Here is a 27875-nt window from a genome sequence, read left to right as displayed (position 1 = left end):
GAGTAACTTTTAAAAGCAAAGATATTTTTAATGGAACAGGCTAAAATCTCAGAAATCTTTCTTTCCCAAGTGCTTGATCAGTCACTACTCATCTTTTTGGATTGCTTCTTTTGAAGAAACTGGATGGTAAATATCCAACAAGGACTAATCAGTGAAGTCATAAATATGAGTTGTTGCTCACTAAAGCACAAAAAAGACCGAAGTTGACAGAAATCAAGTACCACACAGTTATTGACGGATGTGAGAACAATGTATTCTCATGTGTGTAATTAAATGTATAACAGTTTTTTTTTTATTTCCATAAAAAGACGTGTGGCAACTCAAGTGATTAGTCCGGTTTTATATTTTAAAGTATATAGGAAACAATGAAACGCTCTCCATGATTGCGTCTTGACCGTCAATTCTGTACAACCTGTGCGTCATACAATTGTTGCATTCAAAACATAGGAATTACTAGCGTCGATAGCGGCCGCGCTTTTACAGTTAAACTACACTGTTCAAATTTAAATAGTTATTCTACATTCGTGAAAACGTCCGTGTTTTGGAATCCGCTAAGATGACAATATGACGCACTCAAAATAATGTATATCAAGTACAAACATAACTTACTAATGTTTACTTGGTGAGGTGATTGGGTGCTGATATTTCCCACCGCATTTGAAGGGAGCACCGCTTGCTGCCATCCATGCATCCAGTCCTGTCTGTGGTACCTGCTGGCTACTTAACTTAGCAGCCTTACCTATCAGTCACTTATGTTCAGGAATAATACAATGAACGACAGGCAAAATGAACTTACTTCGTTTGGCCTTCGACGCGCAGCTGCGTTTTAAAGAAAAGATGGACACCATCCATCCGGTGTTAGTATTTTAGCTGTTATAGCATTTTGCTGAGTCCATTTTGCGTGTAACTGGAAGTGGAAAAGACAAAGAGAAAAGAGCTTTCCAATAGCTAGAATGGTTTGGGCCTAAAAAGAAGACAAGAGGTAAGGGTGGTTCATATTACAAAACACGTTATTTGGTTATCAACTATACTCAGTTGTTATCTGGAATTTTGAGAGAATGTTAATTTAAACAACCGCAGAAAAATTCAATGGTTTCATAGCCAGCTAGCCGCTAGCCTAGCCTCCAAAACGCTAACGTTATGCTAAAGCAAATATGCAGGTATTCCTGTAGGTAACGTTAGCGTGTTAGCTTCTCGCTAAAGGGGCAGACGCTGTGGTCACTTTTGAGTTTCGATTACGGCGAGTGTTCCTTGTTGAACATGATAATAACGGTAAGTGTTGCTTTTAATTCGTGCGGTGGCTTCCTTTCCCCGGAAAAGTAAGACTAACATCGCAAGGGTAGTGTTTTTGTTCCTGTTGGCTAACAGGTCGACACGTCCGATGTTTGTGTTTCCTCTGTTTAGCTAGCGGTTGACATAACGTTACACGCTCAAGTTCGCTAACTGTTACTAATGTGTGTCGCCGACACCGAGCTCGGTATGGGATATCTGTTAGGTGTAAACGGTAAACAGACGCTGCTCGCGGTTTGTTCGTCGTGCAAAGTAACTGTTGTGCGATTTAAGCCGCGGGTGAACTCTTAAAACCCGGATATTTAAAATACAAACAACACTAATTCCAGTTGCCTGCAGTTTATCTGCCCCAAACGGGACGGTTTAACTAATCCTAGGCCCGAAACAGTCGTCGGTTTCTCTAACGGTGACGAGCAAAAACTTTTGGGTTTGTTGTCCTGTAGCCTCCTCGCATCCTATCCTGCGTTTATTATGGCGGATTGCTCTCAAGTGTCACTCATAGTCCTCCTAAGTAAAAAAAAATCGCAATAACTCAAAACTACAGTTGAACAGGAAGGAAACATAATACCATATGTGTCTAGCTTTGGTCTAGAAAAAAGGACAGCTGATTTGCTTTTCTAGGAAGCCATTTTACGTGCCTCGGTTGGGGGAAGGGCCAGAAAATGCATCATAAGTCCACAGTTTAACAAGTAAATATAAGTAGCGATGGCATCGCTACGTGTGTGCAATTAGCGGGGTACACTTGGCACGCGGAGACGACGGCACGCAATCCACTTGTTTATCTTGGGTGACACGACATGGTGGGGTGGAGGCCTAAGGTCATGAACTCATTTATGGCAGGTAGTTGTGAGCTAACATCTGTAGTCAGGTGGAGGCGGGTCCAGGTTCAGGTCCGTTGAGTTGTTGGGTACAGAATGAAATGTGCTAAAGTGTGTTGAAGTGTTTACGCTGACAATGTTTTATTTTAACGTGCAGGAGGTGGTGATATTGCTTTTATGTTCAATAAAAGCGAGTGAAAACATATCCCTTCTCTTTTAGACGGTGACACATTTACCAGCATTACTATATAAAAGAAATAGTCAAGTAAAACAATGTTTTTTAATACACTTATAAGCGCAGTCTGAGTAAGTGTGATGACTGTAAAACTCACTATTCTAAATTTTCAAAGCACGCGTAAACGGCTCCTCTCAGTTGGAGGGTTGTTGTTTTTATTCACAACATGTTGCAACATTGATCGCAATCCTGCTGTTTGATAGATGCCAAGTTAAATCTACTTCCATGTTCAGCTATAAAAAGAACAGCTTAATAATAATAATAATAATGCCTGTGCTAAATGTATGGTGATGAATCAGGCTATGCTCAAGGGCTAGGATAATATGACCAAAATCAACATGAACTTTTTAGAATATTTACCGTGATATATTGAATGGCAAAAGAGTCTCCACAAATCAACAATTTAAAGGCTCTTAGGCTAACTTATTTTTCTTCTTTTTTTATGTGAAATGAGTAATGTGACTGTAAAGATGACTCTGTATTGTGCTTTTGGGTTAGTGTAAGCACGGAGGCACCTAACATTAGCTAGATCCCTGATCCCAAATATTAACAAAAATCCTTTTTAATTTAATAAATGACGCTAATTGAAACACTGTTCATACTAAAAGTCCATGTAAACACGGTCAGTGTATGGGACATAAAGGTTATTTTTCTGTGCTCCCTGTGTCGCAGCTCAGTGTGAAATCCATTTCCTGTTTAGGTTTTGCTCTGTGGCTTCAGTATAACAGTTTCCTCTAGCCAAGCAAAGGCCACATCACGTTCTGTCGAGATGTTATGGTGACTTGTTTGTCCATTCCAGACGGAGGAGTGGGTGCATATTTTCTTTGGCTTTGACACATCTATTGTACGTCGCGGTAGTAGTACAGCGTGGTTTTCCAGCCTGGATATTTGGAAAATGAGTAATACCTTGTTCCAGACTGTTCAACAGCAAGTAGTCGTTCAAGATTGATTGAGTTTTCCTTGTCTGAATAAGCCACATGCTTTACAATGCTCCTTTATCCTGTCTTTATCATCTTCATATCCCTTTTGATACCCGATATCTTAAGTCAAAAAGGAATCATAGCATACATCATAGCAATCAGGGTTTTATTGTACAGATTCTACTCTTTAACTCTAAAGTAAGAACTAATCATGTCTTCAGCTAAGACCTGTAAATGTATAATCAAATCATATTTCCTTTTATAAAGAGAACCTTTGTCAAAAGTAAGATGTTTGAAGGCTCTTCCAGAATCTGCCAGTTTAATTAGCCCAAATCTAATCAGGCATCAGCAGCTCTTTTTTTTTTTTTTTATATCCCTCAGTTCTGTTGCTCACACAGCAGAAAAATATGCTACTCACTCTGTCCTGACCTCATGCATCTGTTCTTCAGCTTTTGTTCCCTAGGATGTGTGAGTTAAGCTCTCATGTGGCTGGCTATATAGTCCGGTGGAGGTGGAGCTCATTAAGGCCATTTAATTTCACAGATCTGGCAAACATCCATGCCGTGAGATACTGCACTATAATATTGGTCCAGAATCTGTCATACGTAGACTAGTGTAACAGCAATACTTCTGATAAAAGGCTATGAAATTCATTTTCCCTAGCAGGGTAAGTGCTTAGCAGGCAATAGCAAATGGGGGGCAGGTAACAGTCAAAAATCCCTGTTAGTGAGATGGATCCACAAGAATAAAATAAGTACAGCATGGATTGATTATGAATATTGAGTTAAAACTTTTGTAATGTGTGATTCAAAAGAAACTAATCTTGCTAATTTTACGCATAGGGAAGTTTATAGTAAAGAGCCCAGTTCATATTCGAGTTCACGCATGTATCAAAATGCAGTGAGTATGAAGGTTTGTTCAGAGTGGTAAGCTATAGGTTAGTATGTTTCTATTTGTAGACGGGCAGATATCACAGTGTCATATTTAGCCCAGACTGCTCTCTGAGGAATAACATTGTGACTGATGTATGGGAGACTATTACACAGTAGAGAAATCCCTAAGCTTCTCCAATAAGGTTGTGGTAATTTTGGACTTTTCTCATCACATGTGAATATGTTTTAAATAGTCTTGTTTCTGCTGGGTATTGTAGTTTTCTGAATAAGGAACGGTTAATTCATGTTTTTGGTGGGTGGTGGTGTTTAATGTAGGCAAGCATTAATGGTTCAGGCTAAAAGAAGAATTCAGTCTCTTGTTATCCACTTGTAAGGCTAGGCTTCTTTTACTCTTCAAGTCTCGATGATTTCACTGCTACCCCTAAGAATTATAACAGGATATCGGTTAACATTTTCACAATTTTAAAATGGTGGAGGTATGCAAGAATATAAAGCCACACTTAATCAAAGTGTACTGAACATGCTCAATATCTACTATTGTGGCATCATCGTATGTTGAATCAATATTGACTAAAAGTCAAGGGTGTGATTTTATAACTGATAAAAATCTTACCATCAGACACGGCTGAAGAGGGTCATGTGGAAACCTAAATGCCTCTTGGCTAGCTCAGTATGCACATTGAGGAGTTTGAATGATGCAGGTTCTTTGGATATTGAGCGTACACGTCACTGTCCCGGAGGCATATTGTGTAGTTTTCAAAACACGCGTTTGGATCTGATCATCAGAATCTGTTGTGTTCATGGTAAATAATACTGCTCAGTAAACGGGTTTGCTGGATGTTAAATAAAAACATGTTCCCTAAATGAATCTATTATTGATACGTTTTGAAATGCAGAACACTCGTAGAACTGGGCTCTTATTGGTAAATGCTACTAGCGCCCTCTGATTCAGATAATGCAGTCCTGCTGAGTGGAGGCATTCCAGGCAGTGAGTCGGTTCAATTGCTTCAAACCTGCCTGGATGAAAGGGTTTATTGTTTAGAGAACGTGCCAATCAAGACGTAGTCTTGTTTTGATGTGTTAATTAAAGCTAATATGAAGCCGTGTGCAAATATTGAAGGGTTTTTACTGAAGCAGGAACTAAATAATTCTGAATAACCAGACTTAATCCTAATATTGACATTGTCTTTCTCAAGCATCAGTTAAATACTTTGGAATAAAAGGAAGACAGAAAATTAGGCTTATTCATAATTTATTCTTGTATGAATGTCTTTGCACTTGCATCCTACTGTATATTACCATTTGTGTTTACGAAGGAAACTAATTTGAGTTCATATGAGTGTTGATTTAAAGTCACTGCATTTTCAAAAATATTTTTTGGAAGGGGGGGTTCTGATAGAGACCATATCCTAGTGGCATGTGGTCTTGATGGCTCTCATCCACAGCTGCTTATACCAGGCAGGTTTGCAGCATTTGAATGGACACTCACTCTGGAATGCCTGTCGTCAGCAGGTTTTCTTCAAAACCACCATGGGGGGTGGCACTGCCCGCCCATCTGTGCCCATTACTGAGAACTTGTTGATGCATTATTGTAATTTACGCTTTGTAAACAACATTTGTATGAATGCAGCAAACTGTTTGACAGATGACAGTTTGGGGGGTTGTTGGATAAAGGAATTAATAACTAAATCAAAAAATGAAAACGACTTTCCCCAGAGCTGTTGACGCAAAAGTAGGCCTATTTGTAATCGGCCAATACATGCGGCCCTTTTCAGGTCTGTGCAATCGTAAAGTTTCCATTGATGACTTATGTCTACAGATGAGCAAGTCATTTCAAAATGTCACAATTAAGTGATTGGACACTCAGTCAAAGGGAGTTTTCCAAATTTGAATTTCATCATTTTATGTAGTGACTTTGTTCCAGGGTTGTTTTATTTTCTCTCTTGCTCATTTTGTTTTATGTCCTGAACAAACAAAATTCTCGGAGAATTTGGAGAAGGAAAAAACTTTAATGAGAGAAACCCTTTTATTTGTTTATATGTTTATGTTACAGAATCACATATGTATAATAATATATTAATATGTTGACGAATTTTAGGAGCTAAAATGTGTCCAAGATGTCTGCAGAAATCCGCTTCCGCTTGGAAGTCTAACTGACACTTTAGAAATGATCAAATCATAACATCAGCCCTTAACAGGAAATCCACAGAGAAGAGAAATGGCATAATGTTGCCAGTTTTTGTACTAGATATTAAATATGTGCGGTCACACATTTGTCAACCATGTTATCATAATTTATAGCTGATGAAACAGTCTCTCATCTGTTACAAGCTGCATGCCGGAAACTCTGCACTGTCTCTTTAACAGGCTGCACGAGTGCTTTGGCCTGTGCTAAAGCATAGTGGGGGAGGGAGGGAGGTTGTTGATGGAAAGATGGATTCCTATTGGCTGGGTCTTTCTGAGGGCAGTGACATCACATGGAGGAGAGGTCCTGTGGTGTAAAATAACATCTCCTTTTATGGGACGAGGTGGATTGTTCCATTCTCGGAGAGAGGTGAGATTTTGTTCCCCTCTCACTGCTCGCTTAATAACGTCTTCCTCCCTGTAGATTTTCTCCCTAATTGGCCCGTGAGGCTGTTTTGTACATAAACAACGCTTTCAGGTCATCTTAGACCAAGGCAGTTTGTTTCTTTTAGTGTTAATCCTTTCCTTAAACCACCTCTTATTTTATTTCCATTTGTTGTGCTTCTCTTTATTTTGAGTTTCCAGACTTCTTCTTACCCCTCTGTTCTCACTTCTTTACCCCTTGTCTTTTCTTGTCTCTCTTATGTGATTCAATACTTCAATGAGTGATTAGTTAGATTAGTCTTCTAGACATTGTGATGGATTACAATATTTCAGCAGTCTTTACAAATGCCTCATCACTATGCTTTGTTGTCATTTTCAGCATTGGCCCTCCGTAAGTGCGTCCATTAGATAATTCATATGCTCAATTTACTGCAATTAATAGATCACACTGTTAGGATTCCAGACCAACAGGACTGTCTCACACTCTTGTGAACAGGAAACATGCCACATCTCTCTCTTTATCCCTCTCTTTTTGTTTCACATTCACTTTTAAAATTTAAAAACGTACCCAACCCCAGCCTCTTTTCACCTCTCTTGTTCTCCACGCATGCATTAACCTCAAAACACTACACAAACGGAAGCAAAAGCTGCGGCTCCCTTTAGACTTCACCAAGCATGTGACTACCCCCGCTGTTTGCCGACGTGGTATCTACCGAGAACTAGCAGTCACCTCCCCTCCCTAAGTCAGATTTGTCACCACTCCAAGGAAATACACTGTACCTTCGAGTCGAGTAAAGAAACTGTAGTTACACTCTTCCAGCTGGACGCCCACAAATACATTCAGAAAAAAAGGGCCAGGGTTTCTTGACTGGAGGAGGTTGGCGTAGATATTTAGGGTGACAAGTCATAACGAGAATACTTCTGAATCCTTGGGAGATCCTTTGAATCCTCCTCCCTCCTCCTTCCAATGTTTCAGTGGTTGGGGCCATGGCCTCTCAGTCAGGGTAAGACATGCACGGCTAGTTGGCTGCTTTACTTATTTTTCTCAGTGTCTGGAAAGAATAAAACACGTTAACTTAAATGTCACTATGCTATACAAGTCATGCTAAAATGTTTTTGGATGTTCTTACTTTAACGGCTGTCTCAAAGAATCCCAGTCCTGTATTCCTGGTGCTAAGATGATCATCAATTCTTCCCTTTTTCTGATACTGTTGAAGACGTGGCCTGGCTGTTATGTTGCAAGTTAGTAAGAGACGGATGAGCTGATTAATTTCGGTACACAGCGAACTGCCTTTTCATCTCAGACTTTGACCTTTTCAGTTTGGCACACTGTTGAATCATTACAATAAACATAACTGGCCACCACACTCTACTAATAGTAAATGTCATTTGAACTCATGTGGTATAAGACGCAATTTGCTTTGTCAGGCCTTTTCCTTGTTTTGAAACCATCTACATAACCTGCCTTACTATGCTGGCAACTGATCAATTCCTTGGCGCTTGGGCCTTGGATGCAAGCGTGGCCAAAAATTCAAACCACGGCTCATTTATGATCTGAACCTCTTATGGTTGGCTCTTAAAATGAGTAAAATATAAATTAAATCACTCGTTAAGCGCCTTAATGCCACCAGAATGAAATAAGCAATATGCTCATTTTTCCCCCTTTTTAACAGGAAAGGAAATGCACATATGTTTGGCTTGAAAAGGCAGAGACATGAGTTTAAATTACATTAGAGGCATCCAGCATTAACTGTTTCTGGGGCATTATTGTGACTCGGATATCCCTCCACCATGCTGTAGTTGCTCTGTCATGGTTGGACATAAGATTCTTTTCGCACAGTGATTACGTTTTTGTCCATGCTAAGCCACGCTTAACACACAGTAGCTTCCATCCACTGTATTGTAAATAGTACACATGTGTGTTGACACGTGGGAAACCTGCAATGTAGACACAAGTGCAGTTGGTTCAAAGTTGTTCAGCAATCAATCAGTTATCAGTTGAAATCTACCCCTAGATACCCTTTTGTTTCTTGACGAGTTCTTGATTCTAATGTAATGTTCATCCACACCTCATTATTCAGAAAAGGTTGCTTTCTATAGGACTATTCATATTATCCTCACAGTCGTATGTTTTTTTTTTTCAAAACAAGAACTTTTGTTTTGTGGCTTTACTCCTAAATGATAAAAAAGACATTCACAGTCTCAATATTTACAGAAACCCTTTAGTTCCTTTTTATCATTCATATAAAGGCATACAAAGTGGGTTTTTGTTTTACTTCTCTATAGCCTTGGTTGTATGGTGGTTTGATCCATTTAACACACACTTGCATCATGTCTCAAAGTTTTTAATTCTCTTCCATTCGTGTACTTGGTGTACTTCAAGATTTATTTAAAACCAAAAGCACACTACAACATTTTTTTTACATAAACAGGACTGGAGTGTACGTGGAAAAACAACACAGGTGATGGACGATATGTTAAGCCCTTGATTGTAACCAAACATTGGCTATTAAGTCATTCTTATTTGACAAAAGTAAAACCGACTGCTGGTTGGTGGTGAGCCTAAGTATGAACATTAATGCTCCGGTATTGTTGAAACCGATAGCAGACAATTGAGACTCTTGTCTGATGATTTTCTTAAGTGCTGTCCTAGAGTACGACAGGGTGTAACCCCCTGTTCAACTAATAAAAACCAACAGTCTGGGTCAATTAGTTGGGCAGAATGGACATGAGGAGTGGTTACAAAGGATTCGGTGCCTGGGGCTTTTGACCATTTAACAGTGCGCTAACAGTTGCCCATTCACAGAATCAGCCCCACTCCAGAACGGACATCGATAGGCTCATTTACATATACATGTAGTGCCAGCTTACGACATGCACCCTTCTAACGTGATCAACTTATTTGATCATTTGTCTAACCAGTGCTTTGTGGAGACTGCTGTTTAAGGAAAGGCCAGTTTCATGGCCTTGAAATAACAGACATAGCATGAAAGATCTTCAAATTAAATGGGTACTTGTCAGCTGGGTGGTAGAGCAGGTACAATAACTAACATCGAACAGAATTAGCTAGAAAGTGGCTGGAGTAAGTCTTCCGCTTGGTTTGCAGTAGTATAAACTTGCTGTGCAAGAAAATCAGTGGTCTGTTCAGTCGTAGCAAATTTGTTATTGTGCAATTTTACTTGTTTAGTTTTAGAAAACATGTACCCCCTAAACCTGGTTCTCGGTCAGAGATGACAACAGTGGAGTGTTGGATAGCCTAAACGATGTTTTTCTTATTTTCTTGACACCTTTGCTGATAAAACTGGTGTTTATGATGTATCTCGAACAGTTCACCGTAGCCCCTGTTTACTGTAGCCAACGTAGCTTTGGTGTGTAACTCACGTTGCCTATCCTAGTGATGACTCATTTTTGGGTGTTGTTAAGGCAGAGGCTTCGTCATTACATTAGTTGGGAAATTACTATTTAGACTGGATAAATGATGAGTTTACAGGTAACCAGAATTTGTAAAGAGAAAAGCCTAACATGTGCTGGCAAGACCTATTCTAAAATATTACTATGTGTGATTGATAGTCCTGGTTCATTTTCAGCTAAGAGCAGTATGACTTCCTTCAGGAAACTGTAGCCTACTATGCTGACCTTTTCAAATCTCGCTTGATTTCCCTGTGTAGTTTCTTTTTTTCCTGTTCTGAAGTCGGTTTCCTATCGCTTCATTTTTTGTTCAGTCGTGGGGTTTTCAGGCTTTACTATGTGTTACGCTTATACTCTAGGAGGAGACTGGGTGGTTGCTGTATAATCACACTCTTTTCAACAGCCTTAATATCATTGTTTTCATTGCAAGAGCCTGAAGCTGTCGACTTAAACTGGAACGAGACACGCCTGGCTGATAATTTGCTTGTTTCGGCTTTTAAAAGCTCTGTAGTTGTTTTCAGTTTTTTTTCCCTTGACAAGCTTCTTTTTTCTTATAAAACACACACTTATTCTGGCAAAATGCCCACATGTTTTTTTTTTTTTTTTAGATACTCCATGTAACAGAAAACTTTGAGTTTTACTATTTGTTCAAGACATTAACATCCCTGTGTTTTATCACAATGAATGTGAATCCATATGTTCACTAAGTAACAACTTAATGAGTTGGTTGCTTAAAGCTACAGTTTAATCATAGCAGGTTATTATTTACCTTTTTGCTTTTCACATGAAAACTTTCATATTCTTTTCATGTAGAGTGAGTGATGTTTTTTGGTCTACTCCAAAAATCAAATAAACATTTCTATGTGAATCATATATTAAGTGAGCCATGCAAGTTGTACTTCTTAATGTAGGACAACTTTGAAAATGGCTATTAGTAGTTTAGTACTGTTTTGTACGGTATGGGTACAAATTGACATTGACCATCTGTACAAGCAGATTATTTGCAGTAGAAGTTGACTACGGCATATTGTCCAGACCAGTCTAAGCCTATTGCAGACTACTTTCTCCACAGGTCATCTCTGTGCTCCCCTCTGTTCATATATGATATGTGGGGTTTCAGTAATGATGGTCCTATTTTGTGGTTAACCAAAAAACTGACTCTTAAGTAGAGGGTAGATGATGGCTGACTCGGACTGTATGTTTTGTGGCGAACAGTTGGAAACATGAACTAAGTTGGTAGTCATTTCCAAACCAAGAAACCATAGCAGGAAGGAAAAATGGAGGGCCAATGTTATTCAGTTATGTTACCTCACTGTTGAAGAGTATGTTTTAGGGAAATTCTTACACACTCATCAGGTGTTTCTTTCATGGACGACTCGCTTTCATGATGATGCTTTTTATAGCCATCCTTGTAAAACCACGAAATAAGAAGTCTGTTTTACCGTCTCCCCTCAGGGTGTTTTTATGCTGACTTGTTCTTGTTCTGTTTGCGTTATTAGCAACATGAACCGTGAGGACCGGAATGTGCTCCGAATGAAAGAACGAGAAAGGCGAAATCAAGAAATCCAGCAGGGAGGAGGAGAGGTCTTTCCCGCAAATTCACCTCTCTTCCCCGAACCCTACAAAGTGGTAAGTTTGTTTACCTGTCATTCAATTTGGACATTAATTTGTTTTGTCAGTCTAGGAGAGCTTAGTAAGATTGGCAAGAAGTGAGATCTAGAGAAATTGCAATGAGCATTCATCTTAATCCAGTGTTGTCATCAAACATCTTGATACCTTAAGTTTTTCTTTTGCTTTGCTGAACTGCGAGGAATGTTTAGCTTCAGGCTTCAGGCATGGTAAAGGTCGAATCCCTCTTGCTTTTGGTGTCTCTGTACACGTCATGTGCACGCTTTATGTTGTATTTATTTTACTCTCTTCAGTCTGGGGAAAAAAAGCTTTTTTGAAGAAAAGCCAACATTTAATTTTGGCTTGAACACCCTTTAATGAACGAGGCAGCCAAAAAATAAGGCTTTGTTATGCTTTTGTTTCTTCATCACAATGACCTTCAGGATCCTGCAGTCTTTTCTAAGTTTTTTTCTTATGGTTTTTGTGATGAAAGCTAAATAGGGTGACTTCATGAATTGCTTTAATACCTATGCACTACATGTCTGAACAAGCTCAATGATAGTACGTTTAATCAACATGATCTCATTTCAAATTGAGCTGTAAGCTGTAATTGGCTCATGTGTGCAACACAGTATGTGGTTACGATAATCATGGGTACTAACAGGCATGCTTTTTCAAACGTTTGTTTGCTTAAAATAAAAAAAATTGGTTAGCTGGCAGAGATCTGTTGACTGACTCTCACAAGATACAAAATGGTGTTGAATTCACAACACCTGTCTTTGGTTAGCCGTTTTGTAGTGCAGCTGAAGAAGGTAAACATAAGATCACGCCAGCCCCCCCTCCCCTTCCTCCCATCTCTTCTGTGAGCACAGACGCACGTAGATGTAGGCCAGCCAGCTCCCTGCTCCTGCCCGGCCAGTATAATTGTAAAGAGGATTTGAGTTCTCTGAACTGGTCTAATCTTTGCGACTAACCAGATTTGAGCAGAGGTAAGTGGCTCCTCTCCTTAGCTAGAGTTAGCCATCAAAGGGGCAGAGAGGAATGTGTCCTGACAGGTTGGGAATAGAAAGGGGAACAGAGGTGAGGGATGAGTGTGAACCAGTGTGTTTTGGACCACAACAAAGTGAAAGGTAAAAAGCTGATTGGTACAGTCCTTGACTCCACTAAAAGCAAATACGTTTCTTGTGCATGTACAAAAGTACAAACTATGTAGAAAAAAGCCAACTGTTTAGGTCACTGGCTTTTCTTCGCTTTGTATGTCTTGTCTCCGGCTTGTCTGAGTCTTATGTAAGCTTCAGTATGACCCCCCTCCCCCAACTGTCATGCTCCACTAAGTGGAAGTTTACTGTGTTCAGCATTAAAGGCCATGTGTGCACGCAGCTGCAGCTGTGGCCTCCCAGATGTAGACCAGCAAAGCAGTAACAATTTTTATGGTACTGAGTTCACACACTTTTACCTCTGCTGCACAGAACTGAAGAGCACGAAATCATACATTGAAAATTACACTGTGATATTGGTATATTTGATGATGCAGTACACACTAAATCTAAATGCTTTTTTATTAATTAAATTGTTATTGCATTTTATTTTTAAGTCCATCTTATTAACAGTGCCAAGTTCTAATTAACCCCAGGAACTAAGCATAGACGTAACTTGATCAATTAAAAGTCCATTAAGCACATTTGTGTTTGCTTATTTCCTGCATTTTTAGGACCACAAGGATTAGGAAAATTAGACAGGTAACAGATTTAAAACTGATGCCGTGTTTTCTTCTAATTTTCTTTTGTGGAAATGTGGTGTTGGGTAGGATAAGGTTCCTGGCTGGCAGGGAAGTACTGCCTCAGGTCCGGGGTCTTTTTGTGGGGCAGGAACGAAAACTACAGTTCCTGAGTTCCTAAACAGGTTTGTGAGAGAGTTTCTGCAATTTAAAAGGGCTGCACAATACACTGGGATAAAAATGCATATATGTTATTACAATATTTACAGAACCACGTTTCTTCTTCTGTCAACACAATACATAATTGCATCAATCTCTTGTTGAACAAACTGTTATGATTCAGGTGTTTAATTTATCTTAAGCACCTTTTTTGATACGTCATTGTAACATAATCAGTTAACGCATGTGCCAGTATGTGTGATAAGCCACTATATCTGATTACTTAAGTACTCAAGTACTATATTTGCAAAAGGCACTGGATTTCTTTTCCACTGGAGATTTAATACAATCATAATAAAGCATGTCTTTTATGCTCATACTATGAAGAGAAACCAACACCCCATAAGAAAAGTGGGCGATACTTCACTTGACCAACTTCACACGTGTGAGCCAGGCCGTGCTAGCAGGAGCTGGTGGTCTGCATGTTAATGACAGTCAGTTACGTTTCCTGCTGCAGATAACGGCTTGCGTTTCCTCACCCTGTGTGTGTGAATATGTCAAACAAAATCGAGGTCTGATGCTTCATGTGAAACTGGATATTCTGCGGGCTGATTGCAAGCAGGTCATCTGGAACCTGTGGCCTCAAAGTGATTGATTAACCTCTGTGTTGGAACTGTGGGTAGACTCTTATCTGTCTTCACAGATGGGTGTGGACGGATCTGGGCCCAGCATGAACAAGTTAACCATGTGATTGGCTGATTCTCAATGTCAATTATGTTAAATGTAAAACTGGTGACACAGGTTTAGGATATAATTGGTTTCGTTCTTTTGTCAGATGTAAATCTGCATTTCAATTATGCTGTCTTTGCAGATATTTCAGATTTTTAAGTTTTTCTTTGTTGGCGAGATATATTTTCTCTCCATATTCAATGTTTTTGATAGGAAGCACAGCAATTAACCCAAGTGTTGAACTTGTGCCCATAATGACTGTTTTCTTCCTTTTTTCTCTCCTCTGCTTTCCCTCTTTTCATTTCTTTTATTTATTTTCGCCTCAATTATTTTTCTGTCTCCTCCTCCTCGTCCTCCACTGTCTTTTTTCATCACACCATCCTCTTTTCCACCTCCCCCTCCCCTTTTCTCTGCTTCTGTCTTCAGTCCAGCAAGGAAGATAAACTGTCAAGTCGTATTCAGAGCATGCTGGGCAATTACGACGAGATGAAAGAGCCGATTGGTGACACACTTCCTAAGCTTGGCGCTAAACCTTCTAACAGCTCGTCTTCGTCTGAGGAGAAATCGGGCCCACCTTTGTTTTGCGGGGACCAACGCAGTGGCGGTAGTGGCGGCAGCAGCCAGAGCAGCAAGTGGACTCCTGTTGGCCCCGCAGCAGGCGGATCTTCATCCCAGTCCCAGAAACGCTCAGGACTTCAGGGCGGACACAGTAGCCAGAGGGGCAGTGGCAGTAGCGGCAGCAGCAGCAGTAGCCAAAGACACGGAGGGGAGGTACGGGAGAAGAAGTCCAGTAAACACAGCGGAGCGTCGGAGCACTCAAAGTCACACACATCGAGTCCGGCCAAGGGCTCTCTGAGTTCCTCCAGCAGCAACAGCCACTTGCGGAGCTCCTTGTCTGCTGAACAGCATCACAGCAAGGAGCGCTACCGCTCCAAGTCTCCACGGGACAGAGAGGCCAACTGGGACTCTCCCTCACGGGTTCACACCTCCTTCCCCACTGGACAGCACTCGAGTCAGACTTTTCCCCCGTCTCTCATGTCCAAGCCCGGCTCCATGCTACAGAAGCCCACAGCATATGTGCGGCCTATGGACGGCCAGGAAACGGCAGAAGCCAAGAGCTCCCAAGCAGAAAGCTACAGTGGACAGTCGCACAGCAGCACTATGGGAGAGATGAAGTCCAACAGCAAGGCCTCACTTTCCAAACTCAAGATCCCCTCACAGCCTGTAGAGGTAACGCTTGTCTACATGTTTTCTTTAAAGGGAACATACTATATGTGAATGTGCAGTTCTAGTACTATAAATCTATAGTTGCAGACGTTGCATATATAATATATAGACTTAGAATGGCAGAGCAGTGTTTATCTTTGGAGCATATTTTCATAATGATGTAATAACTGGAATAGATTATCTCCCAGTATGTTGCACTTGGACAGATTGAACACATAGGTCTCATAAAATGCCTATAGAATGACTCACGCTACTCGGAATGAAAGCCGTCTCTCATCTGCTGCACTGATCATCATGTTGTCGATGGAAACCTGTTAAATGCGATGTTTCTGTCTTTAGGGATCTGGTGACGCCAACTGTGTCGATGAGATTCTGAAGGTAATTGTGTTTTGCTAAAAACGCCCTCTATCAGTACAACAGTTCAACAGGAGTATTTAGAGGAAACAGCCTAACGCTCCAGTCAATGGAAAATTGACATTTCTTGTGTTACTCACACCATACAACTCATTTTAAAAATGTTTTCCCCTGTATGCGTTTCTTTCTTTCAGGAAATGACTCAGTCGTGGCCTCCTCCTCTGACAGCCATCCACACCCCCTGCAAAACAGAGCCCTCCAAGTTTCCATTCCCCACCAAGGTCACTGTCTGATTGAATTTGTTGTGTGTCATGGGTTGTGCGTTCTACATGTTTTTATGGTGCAAACGGACGTTACATAACGCATGCAACCAACCCAGAGAAACATGTTTTGGTGACTGTCTAACTGGAGCTATAAAATGTTGGAACTAGGCATGTTACAATATGAGAATTTCAAAACAATTGCAATTCACAATTTTATACCAATTATCATATAAATATGTTTAAAACGATCAAAATACCACTTATTTAAATGTACAGTTTCAGCATGTTTAAGAAACAAATGTTTTAATTGCATTGCTGATAACACACAACTTTTTATAGTGGAAAACAGTCATATATATATTTTTTTTAATCGGACTCTACTTTTAAATTCTCTACCATGATAGTGAAAAAGACGTGAATATAAGCGGCCGCAAACACTCACAATGTCTTATTTGTTTGTTTCTGAACCTCAGGACTCTCATCCTTTTCAAAGTGGGCACAGTGAGTATCAGACACGATATCATTACAAACGAATGATGTTTGTATACATTTTTGAGATGTTTATATATACTTATCATTTATGAGTTTAACTTGTGTGTTTTTAGAGCGAGGTAGTTCTTCCAAGAGCTCCAGCAGCCACCAGTCCAAAGCTTGCGATGACCAGCCCACGTAAGTGCTTCATCTTTTCCTCCTTTTTCATCGTCAGCCAATGTTTTCCCAGTATTGATTCAGACGAGGAGTAATATTGTAAAATAGATCTGTATCATAAGCTTGGAAACATAAAGTAAGTAAGTTAAATACAAATATATCTAATTTTCTTCATTCCTGTTACTCAGTATGCTTGAAGATGACCTGAAGCTCAGCAGCAGTGAAGACAGTGATGGAGAACAGGACCCTGCCAAGAATGCCTCGAGGAACACGTCAGCAAGGTAAAGCATAGTCATGTTACTTTTGTGAAATATGAATACTGATTGTTTTGTTGCAACTGTGTCAGGGTGATGATGACTCCAGCTCAGGTAATTAGGCCACAGAGGTTTTGTATTGGCTTGCATTTCATTAAAATCTGTTGATTATATTATGTTATCTTGAACAAGATGGTACACCAGTTGGATAACTTTCATTTATCATTTGTCTTTTGGCATTTTATACTGTGATTTTATCGTGGATGGTTTAGTCCAACAGCATTACAATGGCCTTGTAATTTCAGTGATTCAGTCATGAGTGAAATTTAGAATTAAAATATTGCATTTTTGCAGGACTACTGGAATGCATTATATTGATAGATGGATATGTTTTTTTGATCATTTTTTGTCACTGTTTAGTCACTTTGTTGGTGATTGTACAGCAAATAATCGTTTTAAAGTCTAAAAATTGGGAAATGTTAAAGAGACACTATAGGTTTATTATTTTGTTTGTTCAAATTATGTTAACTTTAAAAATGGACCTGGGTTCTGCTCCTGCCAGTGCAGCTTCCGGCTCATTCTGGTCCTTGTCACTGCAGTAGTTGCTATGTCAGAGTGGTGTGGGGAACACCGGGGTTAACATCAACCTTTACACACACATTACACCCACACCTTTCCCAAAACCAACAATGGGTGTTAGCAGTGACAAGGACTGCAGTGTGAAGCACATTCCCAATTCTGGAAAAACCCAGCTGAAAAATGTGTTGCTTGTTGTTTGTATGTATCATCCTCTATGTCAAACTTGACTGAAAGTTTACTGCACATAGTAAAATGAGTGACCCAATCTTTTCTGTACCAACAGCAATAACAGTGAAGGAGCGGAGCAATCCAGGGATGACTCCAGCAGCCACAGCGGTTCGGAGAGTAGCTCAGGCTCCGACAGCGAGAGCGAAAGCAGCACAACAGACAGCGAAGCCAATGAGCCGCCACGGCCCGCCTCTCCTGAGGTAATGACTAACCAGTGACTTTGTTCAAAGCTGTAGTGCTACTTGGTGGTGATTTGTTCCTCGCTCGGTTCACCTTTTATATTGGGTTGTAATAGTTACAAGGCATTTGTTGTCTCTTCTGGTCACAATACAATCTGGTTTTTTTAGACTGGATTTCATATATATACAATCATTCTCCCCCACTAACAAAGACTTGCTCCTGTGTGTTCTCATGCTCCCTTTCAGCCTGAACAACCCATGGCCAACAAGTGGCAGCTGGACAACTGGTTCAAGAAGGCCAAGCAGTTCTCCCCAGCCTCTCCAGTGGACAATAATGTCCCAACCAAGTGCAAGAAAGAGGGCAGAGATAATGGCTCAGGGCGCGGTTATAGTAGCCAGGGAGGGGGTTCAAAAGACTCGGCGGCACCCACCCCAAGCAGGGACCTACGGGCGGCACAAAAGGGTGCAGAGGGTGGCCGCGGCCGCCAAAAATCCCCGGCCCAGAGCGAAGGTGGCACAAATCTGCGAAGGAGTGTTGGTAAAAAACAGCCTAAAAAGTCTGAGAAGCTCCCAGTGGTGGAGGAACCTAAGGGAGGCCTGAGGGTGGAGAGTGAGCCAGCTCCAGAGATACCTCCTCATCGGCCCAAAGCTGCTACTAAGGGTTCTCGCAAACCAAGCATCAAAAAAGAACCTAAATCCTCTCCGAGGCCAACCGCGGCTGCTGTCACCACCACTGCAGATAAACGCAAGGCCAAGGCTCCCACCAAGACTTCCCAGAAGTCTCGTGAGTTTGTCGATACAGACTCTTCGTCGTCGGACTCTGAGGGGAACGACAGCATCCCATCCTCGTCGCAGACGCCCAAGTACACGGAGAGTATCAGGACCCCTGTGTGTGTGTTTTCTCCAATGGAAGAAAAAGAGCTGTTGTCTCCACTCAGTGACCCTGAGGAGCGCTACCTTGCAAGGCCGCCTCAGCACCAGGTTTTACTAGTGAAGATAGGTCAGTCAAAGCTGCTTAAATCGTCTCTGCATTCTGTGCTCGTGTTTTACATTTGTCTAGCTGGAGTGCACTATCCTGAAGCTTTTTTTCTTTGGACCAAATTAAGCCCTTCCCTTCTCTTCCTATTTCCTATAGATCTCACCTTGCTGTCTAGGATCCCAGGGCGGCCCTACAAGGAGCCTGCGGAGATAAAAGTGGAGAGGGATGACTCTTTAGACAGGGACAGCAAAGACTTCAGCAAACAGAGCTCTGAGAAGAGCTCTAGCAAGGCAAAGAGGAAACACAAGGTATGATACTATTATTCTTGTCAGTATTTGCAGCCGTTTTGATTGATCTTAAAATACTTGCTTTGTGAAGATTAAGAAACCATCTCTTAATGCAAAATCTTAAGGTGACACTGAATATTTTGTTAATTTAATGAACACTTGTATATTTAGAACTTAAATGTAATTAAAAACAATAGATATTCATGCTGGACTCCATATTGAAGAGAAAGGAAAGAGCTGGGAAGATTCGCCTCAAAATACTTCCTCCTAACATTTCTGCACATAAAATTTGTTTCCAACTTTTTGGATTGTTGTTGAATTGCTGGAAAATCCCTAAAAGGAATGTAAAGTTGAATAATAATCACTATAACTTCAACAACATATGGAGTAAGTGTTTGTCCTCATCAGGGAAGTTGTGATTGTTCCATTTCAGTTTCCTTCCAACAGGATACCGTAAAGCAAGAAGCTTTTATTCCAACAGCAAATGAATCGGTTTTGGTGGAGATCCAGATCTGGAATTGCTGCCATATGATTTTGCATAGCCGTGAAACTAGGAAAGAAAGAGACTTACAATCTAAGTGATATTTTAAGGTGTAATAGCTCGTCTGCAAACCATTAAGTGTTGGCAGAAGATTGTACTGTACGTTGTGAGAGTTTAACATCAAATCACTTCTTACAGAGACATGTACACCCACATACATAAACACTTGATTACGTCTTTAAATTTCCTATCTTTTTATGTTTTAGAACGATGAAGAAGGCACCAAGCCAGAGAGCAAGCGATGCAAGCTAGAGGAGAAGTCCCTATCTCATCATAAAAACAGCAGCAAAGAGTGAGTATTCTTCTGATTATCATTCACAGTAGAAACCTCTGCACACCAGGAACACTGGGTGTGACAGCAGTGCTTCATTTCTTCACGGCAAATGAAGCCAAACTTCTTTTTCACTATTTTACAAAATAAACCCTATAACCTCTAATTCTTAAATCAAGTCACTCCGTGGCATTGCTTGTTTTATTACATTGCCGCCTCTTGAAGGCACCCGTTAACCTTTTATAAAAAATCACATCTCTGCTTTGATCTTAATGTTAATCTGGAATGTTAATGTTTAATCTTTACAGTACTGCTAGTAAGGCTTGTCCATTTTAAATAATTAAAAACACACGCGTTAAAATAACGATTCCTATCCCACCAGGTCGAAGAGGTCCTTGGAGAAGAAAGAGGAGCCGGTCCCCTCCCCTTCCATGTCAGGTCTTCAGCGGACCCCCAAGGCTGAGCATCCGAGTCGAAAGAGGACAGTCAGCCAGTCCTCCACCTCTTTGTCCAGCGGGACAGGAAGTGGAAAGGAGGGGAGCCACAGCACCAAGGGCAACTCCACCTCCAAACATAGAAAAGGAGAGGACAAGGGACGCAGCACACGTGATGGCAAGGTGAGTGCAAGTAGCGCTACCGCGGGGCATTTACTGTCTGCATGGTTAGCATTGAGGATACTGTGAAGTACATTCTTTGTTGTGTAAAAATGTTTGCCAACTGTTCAGTGCTTCAGCCTGGGGAACTTCAATAACAAAGAATGTATGTGGGAAGAAGGGATGCTCAAGAGCATGGCTTTTATATAGGTCTGTATATTGTATATGCCCAATATCCATAGAGCGCAAAATAATTCTCCACACACCCTCAATCAAACCATTTCTCCATTTTATTCTTCACTTCAAACACCAGGCCCCTTTTTTTCCTGAAACTTTATTCCCTCTCACTTGCTGTCTCTGCAGGAGAAATCCTCAAAGAGTTGCGATAACCAGCTGGCTGTGCCTCCGCTCTCCACGGACGGCTCCAAGTCTCAGAGATCCAAGCTGGTGTTTGAGGACAGGTAAGAGGAGCTCTTTCCACTGTGGATAACCCCTCAGCAGGGTACGCAGAAAGAACTGCGGTGGGGATCTAGGGTTGCCTTTGATGCATAAAGCTGTAGGAGGTTGGGGAGGTCATGCATAGATGGGCCTGCATGCAGGAGAGATGATGTAAATTTCCATTTTAAAAGGTTCTCAGTTGGGAATCTGTGTCCTTTTCATGCAGAGGTAGAGAAATAATAGTCTTGCCTCTTAGTTTTGTGTCTGTTGTTTCAGGGTTTGATTTGATGGATGAATAATTATCTTGTTTTTAAGGATCATTTCCATGTCTGTGCTTTGAGGAAATGTATGCTGAGCTGATCTATAAGCGCATGAGAAGTGATGCAATTTTTTTTGACCCGTTTTTATTTTTTGTCCTTTCAGGGTCCATTCTGCAGATCACTACTTACAAGAGGCCAAGAAACTTAAACACAATGCAGATGCACTGGTAAGAGCAACAGCCCGATGCCTATTTACATATGTAATTTGTTTGCCACAGTATCGGATGCTGCATGCAAAGCAGTTAAAAGGAGAGCTTGTTTCACTAGACCTTTATGTAAAACATGAGAATCTCGGACTCGGCTGTATGTTATTTAACATTGGAATAGAATATAACTTCTGGTGAATTTTAATCGTGGTTGTGTCCTTGTTCTCTCTTTTACAGTTGGACCGTTTTGAGAAGGCAGTTTACTACCTGGATGCTGTGGTGTCTTTCATTGAATGTGGTAATGCACTGGAGAAGAGCGCCCAAGAGGCAAAGTCTCCCTTCCCCATGTATGCTGAAACGGTGGAGCTTATCAAGTGAGGACAAACAGAAATACTTTGTCTTTGTCAGGATTTAGAGGGAAACGTCAACATTTGTTGTACAGGTCTTGCGTTGTACTACTACTACGTATTCAAACTGCCTTACGTCATGTTACTGTCATCCTAACTCTGAACCTTGGGGTTAAGAGTTAGGCAGAAGTGAACTTACCAGACCTGTCCTTATTTCTACTTGGGGCTAGCAGCTTGAAGCTATGTGTCCTGCTACTAGCATAACACACCCAAATATGCAAATGAACTGTCAGTGACCAGGTGCTTTATGGGTAATAGAGGCTGCTGTTTTCTTAAGCCAGAAGAATGTTTGGACTAGAAACAATGTCTCTGGTTCTGCTGTTTCAATATGATACTTTTTTTAAATGCCATTATAAGTATATAAAAGAAGTATAATATCAATGGACAGAATACTCTTTTGAACAGTAAGCCAGTGAACTACATGTAACTTTTATTCAGCCGTTTGTTCTCCTAGAAACTAAACATCTGTTCTGTCTTTATGTTCAGATACACTATGAAGACTAAACATCTGTTCTGTCTTTATGTTCAGATACACTATGAAGTTAAAAAGCTACCTGGCTCCAGATGCTACTTCAGCAGACAAGAGGCTAGCTGTGCTTTGGTAAGTACGCAGAATGGCGAGTAGTGAAGGATTTAATGTTGAAGGTGTCGTCCTGTCCTTGGCCTTTTAACAAAAAGTCCTCCAAATGATTTCAATGAGTCACTTCCTCAACATCTTTGCATGTTTTACAGCTGAATAAACCCATTTCTCTTTCCAGCCTACGATGCCAGTCTCTCCTCTACCTGCGGTTATTCAAGCTGAGGAAAGACAGCGCACTAAAGTACTCCAAAACACTCACCGAACACTTAAAGGTGCTTTTTATTTCCTTGAAGCTGAAATCTAATTATGCTTGGCAAACTGCCAAAGCACAGTTTAAATTCTATGATTGTATTTTTTTCTGTGAATGTAAAACTTGCCGTGTACATAATGTTCTTACCCTCATTTTGTTTGACAGAATTCTCTGAGTAACACCCAGGCTCCCTCTCCTGGAATGGGAAAGTAAGTCATGTCCTCCTCTACTGTTTTGAGATTAAACATAACTGAAGGAGACATCTGGGTTTCCTGCAAGTGTTGAATGTTGAGATCAATGCAAAGAGGTTAAGCTAATGGTTTTAGAATTTTAGGAACGTTAAGACAACTATTGTTTATTAAAAGTTGTATTTTCACCATTTTTTTGTGAAGGACATTTGAAGCTTTTGAGTCTAACTGGCCAGCAGTTTTATAAACACATAAATTAATTTATGTTTGGCTGTAATGTGGTCACAGGTGTTTGTGGGGACATAATAACTGGCTGTGTATCAAACGGTTGCTAAGCCAGTACCAGCACCGTCTCATCATGTGTGTTTGTTTCTGTTTCCTAATGCAGCAAGGCAGCGGGTATGCCCTCTCCAGTGTCTCCTAAACTGTCACCAGGGACGGCCGGTGGCTACTCGTCAGTCAGCAGCAGCAGCAGCGCCAGCTCGTCTGTGACCATACCTCAGCGTATCCACCAGATGGCTGCCAGCTACGTCCAGGTCACCTCCAACTTCCTGTACGCCACTGAGGTCTGGGACCAGGCAGAGCAACTATCCAAGGAGCAGAAAGGTAAAGCTCAACAAAACATTCAAACTCACCATGTTTTGGGTAAAAAATAAATACTTGATTATAAAATTGGCACAGATTGTCATATGAAGGGCCATTAGGTATAATTGACAGTATTATATTTCAAAATACTGTAATGTTATAGCATTTTCCTTTGTTTTTTATGACTTGATGATAAGATTTTGTTGTGTCTTTGTTGATGTTAGAAAGGACATTTACATTGCACTGTTTCACCACATATTAAGGAAATGTTGATATACTGGAAGTTTCCTAAAAAGAGAGGTTTAGTTTCAGAGTACAGTCTGACCCTTTAATCAAGACCTTTTTTCTGTAAACTCTGCTCTATGCTATTAAGGCAAAAATATACTATCACAGGCAAGAATGAGCTAAGAAGAACTTTATCATTTCAGAATTCTTCCTGGAGTTGGACAAGGTGATGGGTCCTCTGATCTTCAACACCAGCAGCATGACAGAACTGGTGCGTTACACGCGGCAGGGCCTCCACTGGCTGCGCCTGGACGCTAAGCTTATTCCCTAGCGAGGACTTGTTCCCTGCACGCTGCTTCCACACACACACACACCTCAGCCTTGTGTTCAGCAACATGTTCTCAAAGAGACACACACACACACACACACACAATGAACTTGTCAGACATATCTCCAACACTGTGTCCATTTTCTACACCAGCTTGCCAAAAACACTGAGCAATCTAGAGCATCTCACACCGTCGACGGCACCACACAGGGAGAATCATCAAATCTGCAGCACAGGAACAAAAAAAAAAAGCTCATCGCCATGCTTCATACATCGGCATTCTTACAATCTTTGCCATGTTCTTATCTATTTGGCACGGAAGTGCTGGGTGAACCATTTGTTATGAAAACGCTTAAAAATGGGGTTTGGTTTTTAGGCTACTTTGGCTTTTACCTTTTTGTTTTTCTTTGTTTCACCAAAGTACCTCCCATAAACACCAAAGGTGCTTTAAAATGAAGGTTTCTCTTTATCATTTTTGTGCCTTGTATGTGAGCGACAGGAAAACAAACAGCCACCCATCATATCTGAATAATGCCCCCCCCCCTCCTTTTTTTTTTTTTGCTTTTAACTAATTTTATGCATTTTTACACTTTTAGCAGTTAATGGGATCTGACATCCTTTATGTTTCAGTTTTAAGTCAAGTCGGACACATTTTCGAGCAAAGATGGCATTGCCCACATATTAATTTCCATTCCACCATCTTAATTTATATCCTTAAAGTCTCTAGGCGCTAAAGCTTAATCATGGAGCATGCCCGCACGATTTAAGAATGGACTTCTGTGCACAGCTGATTAATACTTCTGAAACAATATTTATAAATGTCCTCTCTATCAATCAGTGTATTATTTTTTATTTTTTCAGATTCATGAACTACCTTTAGCCCTGCTAGAAAATCGAATGTTGGTCAGTTTGTTCAAACCACTGTGGCCCTGTTTGATGCCAGGAGCAGCTCGGCCTCTAGGGGCCACTAGCGAGGGCTTTTAGAATCTCGGCCTGAATAAAATGATTTCGCCATCTTCTCTCTAAGAGACTTGCTGTCTTTGAAGCTCCAGAAGACTAATCTCTTCCTGTGAAATGTTTTTTCACTTTAAGCTACATTGTTCATTGAGAAATTTCCTCGAGGATGAGTCACTTCCAGACAGTATTTCTGTTTTTTTGATCCCCTTGTTTGCTCAGAGTGTATTTTTCTAAGGAACAGCAGGGAGTGTCCTAAGTATTGAAGATCATTTCCACTTACACAATGCAGTTATTTACATTACAGTTTCTAAAAACCACACCTGAGTGACCCCTAATTTGGCACAACGAAAACAATTTCATCTGGAAGGAAAAGAGTTAGAGAGGCAAACTCATCAGTGTTGCATTTAAAGTACAGAGTTTTAAATCCTATCCTATATTTCCAAAAAAAGAAGTATAACGGCAAATATAGATCTTATTTATATACCAAGCAGTTTTTTTCACCTCTGGCCATGCAGAAATATAACTTTTCAAATGCATTCTTTTAAAACGGGGTTGAACCGAGGGTTATGAGATGCAAAGTATTTCTGTTTGTCATTTTTCCTATTTAAATTGTTCTTGTATTACAAGACAGTAGCTAAGGAAAGTGTGGGCTAGTTGTTGGACAGGAAGAAGCGACAGAGTAACCATGTACTCCATCTGTTCACGTCTGAATGTTTCTCTGGTATAAAATGACTGCAGTGATTTTTGAATGGAGGCATTAACACTACACCCACGATTTCAGTTGACATTTGGGTGTTTGGTAAGGGTCGGCCTTTAAGGCCACCTCCCACTAAAACATGCTGGAATATATTAAAGCCTGGGTCAGATATTATTCATGAGAACTATTGTTGGATAGTTTTGTTTTGGTTAATGGCAGATGAGTTTATATGAGAGGAAAGAGCGAGAGAGTTTCAGACCTGTGATGGTCTGTAACCTTCTGGTACTTTTCTTTCATTTTCAAACGTGTCGACGCATCACATTACAGATTCAAGTTACAACACACCTTGAGAATTTCAGCATTTGGCCCAGGTTTGACCTTTTTCTTTCTTTTTTGTTTTGTGTTTCCTTTCCTTCACTGGCTCCCTGGCCTTTATTGTAGGAGGGGATACTGTTATTTCCTCTGGCACTTGAAAAAGAGAAAGCCAGAGGAGGTATTATTTTAATCTATGCAGGATTTTTTTTTAAAAAAGGATCCGTTTTTGTGGAAAACATTCATTTTTTTTTAGCTTGGGATTTTTCCCCCCCACTTTTTTTTCTTTTTTTTTTTCCACCTCAGTGAGAAACCTGTTGAACTCAAGTGTCTAATGCCTTTAGCTTTTGCAATTTTGTGTACTGGTTTAGTATATATGTGTATATAGATCTGTTTTTATAACCAAACACCGATGGCTTGAGCCATTTTGTACTTAAAGCTGGAGGCCACTTTTCTCATGGGTATTCCTCTGTGGGCTTTGCCAGCCCAGTCAATGTCTTCATACACTGGTACACTTTGTAAGTACAGTTCGCGCCTTGTGTTCCCTACACTATCTTGTAGTAAAATGTACAAAATTTAGCATTAGTGTAATTTTTAACAGTTTGCTACTCATACTTATTTATTTTTCTGCCCCTTTGCTTAATATTTTTTTCTATTTTGCCATTTTAAAGAGTACCATTTTATGAAATAAAGATGTAAATGTATTGGGGTTGTTCATGAGATTTCATTGTAAGTAGTAATTAATATTAATTCTAACTTGAAAGAATCCAGGGTAAGATGAGTTTTTTTTTTTTTTTTTTGACATTCAGTAGGAAGATGTTAACACTTGCATGTTTCTATTTAAATACGAATGTATAAATTGTAAATATAACATTTCTTTAAGGGTGAATTTCTACTACAGGTTGACATTTTTATTGAAATTTAAAATTGCTGTAAATACATTTGTGAGATACTTTATGCACATTTCCCCCTCCCCTCCTCCCTGTGGGCTTTTGTGTTCTCTTCTTCTTCCAAGCTGTTACAGAGTACATCCCAGTCTCTTAACACTGTATATCAAATTGATTTCTCAGTCCTTTTTCTTACTGTGCTCGTATACTTTGTCTCCTGCTTCACTGTCTCCCAGTATCACAGCCGCCACATAATCATTAATGTCTCTAGATCCAAGTGCGAATATTTTGTCTCCTCTGTATTTGATATGGAGGCGTGTACTTTTCATGAAATGTATATTGTTGATCTCATGGGATGGACGGATGGTGTGTACAGTCTGTTGTGTGATACCACGTCTGCTTCCTCACGAGAGAGAGATATTTACTATGTGTCCCTTTTGAACCATTGGTCCAACATGTTTTTTGAAACAGAGGTATTTCTCTACAGGTCAGAACAGTTGTAGCAGTTTATACAGTATGTTGTATAACACCTTTTTTTCTAAAAGTTGTCTCGAAAGTGAGACCAGCAGCATACACTATGTACAATAGTCTAAATTGGATTAGTTTTAAGAGAACTGATGATAGAGATACTATATATGATGGATGCAATATGATTAAAGGTACTCATTGAGTTTGATCTTCAAACTTAGGTTATGTAATTTAAAGCATTCTTGTGAAGTGAGTATTAATTGTGACTAATGAGAGTCTGTCCTGAATATTCTTTGTATTTTGCCGTATTGAGAATAAAATATATATGGATATGTTTAA

At 40.3% G+C, this 27875-nt stretch overlaps 1 protein-coding gene across 4 annotated transcripts; it reads left to right on the top strand.

Moving 5' to 3' along the window:
* Nucleotides 1-705: 705 nt before the first annotated feature.
* On the top strand, nucleotides 706-27875 carry aff4 (AF4/FMR2 family, member 4). Of its 4 annotated transcripts, none has more exons than XM_084028032.1 (21): nucleotides 708-982; nucleotides 11632-11761; nucleotides 14772-15575; nucleotides 15912-15950; nucleotides 16121-16207; nucleotides 16663-16690; nucleotides 16795-16858; nucleotides 17026-17118; nucleotides 17954-18098; nucleotides 18324-19077; nucleotides 19213-19364; nucleotides 20091-20176; nucleotides 20538-20772; nucleotides 21112-21209; nucleotides 21610-21673; nucleotides 21890-22026; nucleotides 22589-22660; nucleotides 22818-22911; nucleotides 23055-23098; nucleotides 23466-23683; nucleotides 24091-27875. In XM_084028032.1, the coding sequence occupies exons 2-21, from the start codon at nucleotides 11636-11638 to the stop codon at nucleotides 24216-24218; spliced, it is 3468 nt and encodes a 1155-aa protein (XP_083884158.1). In that variant the 5' UTR covers nucleotides 708-982; nucleotides 11632-11635; the 3' UTR covers nucleotides 24219-27875. The 4 variants fall into 4 exon arrangements, with proteins under 4 accessions (XP_083884159.1, XP_083884158.1, XP_083884157.1 ...); XM_084028031.1 differs by lacking the exon at nucleotides 708-982 and adding an exon at nucleotides 7351-7728; XM_084028033.1 differs by lacking the exon at nucleotides 11632-11761 and having other exon boundaries at nucleotides 706-982.

This window comes from Eutrigla gurnardus (assembly GCF_963514095.1).
Source record: "Eutrigla gurnardus genome assembly, chromosome: 15".
In the NCBI taxonomy this organism is placed as follows: domain Eukaryota; kingdom Metazoa; phylum Chordata; class Actinopteri; order Perciformes; family Triglidae; genus Eutrigla; species Eutrigla gurnardus.
This window is presented reverse-complemented; position numbering and strand designations above follow the sequence as displayed.

What these genes read in the sequence shown, in the direction of transcription:
- aff4 (XM_084028031.1), top strand. An exon ending in CACGGCCCGCCTCTCCTGAG is followed by an intron (nt 18,099 to 18,323) that starts GTAATGACTAAC and finishes GCTCCCTTTCAG; the next exon opens with CCTGAACAACCCATGGCCAA. An exon ending in AAGAGGCTAGCTGTGCTTTG is followed by an intron (nt 22,661 to 22,817) that starts GTAAGTACGCAG and finishes TTCTCTTTCCAG; the next exon opens with CCTACGATGCCAGTCTCTCC.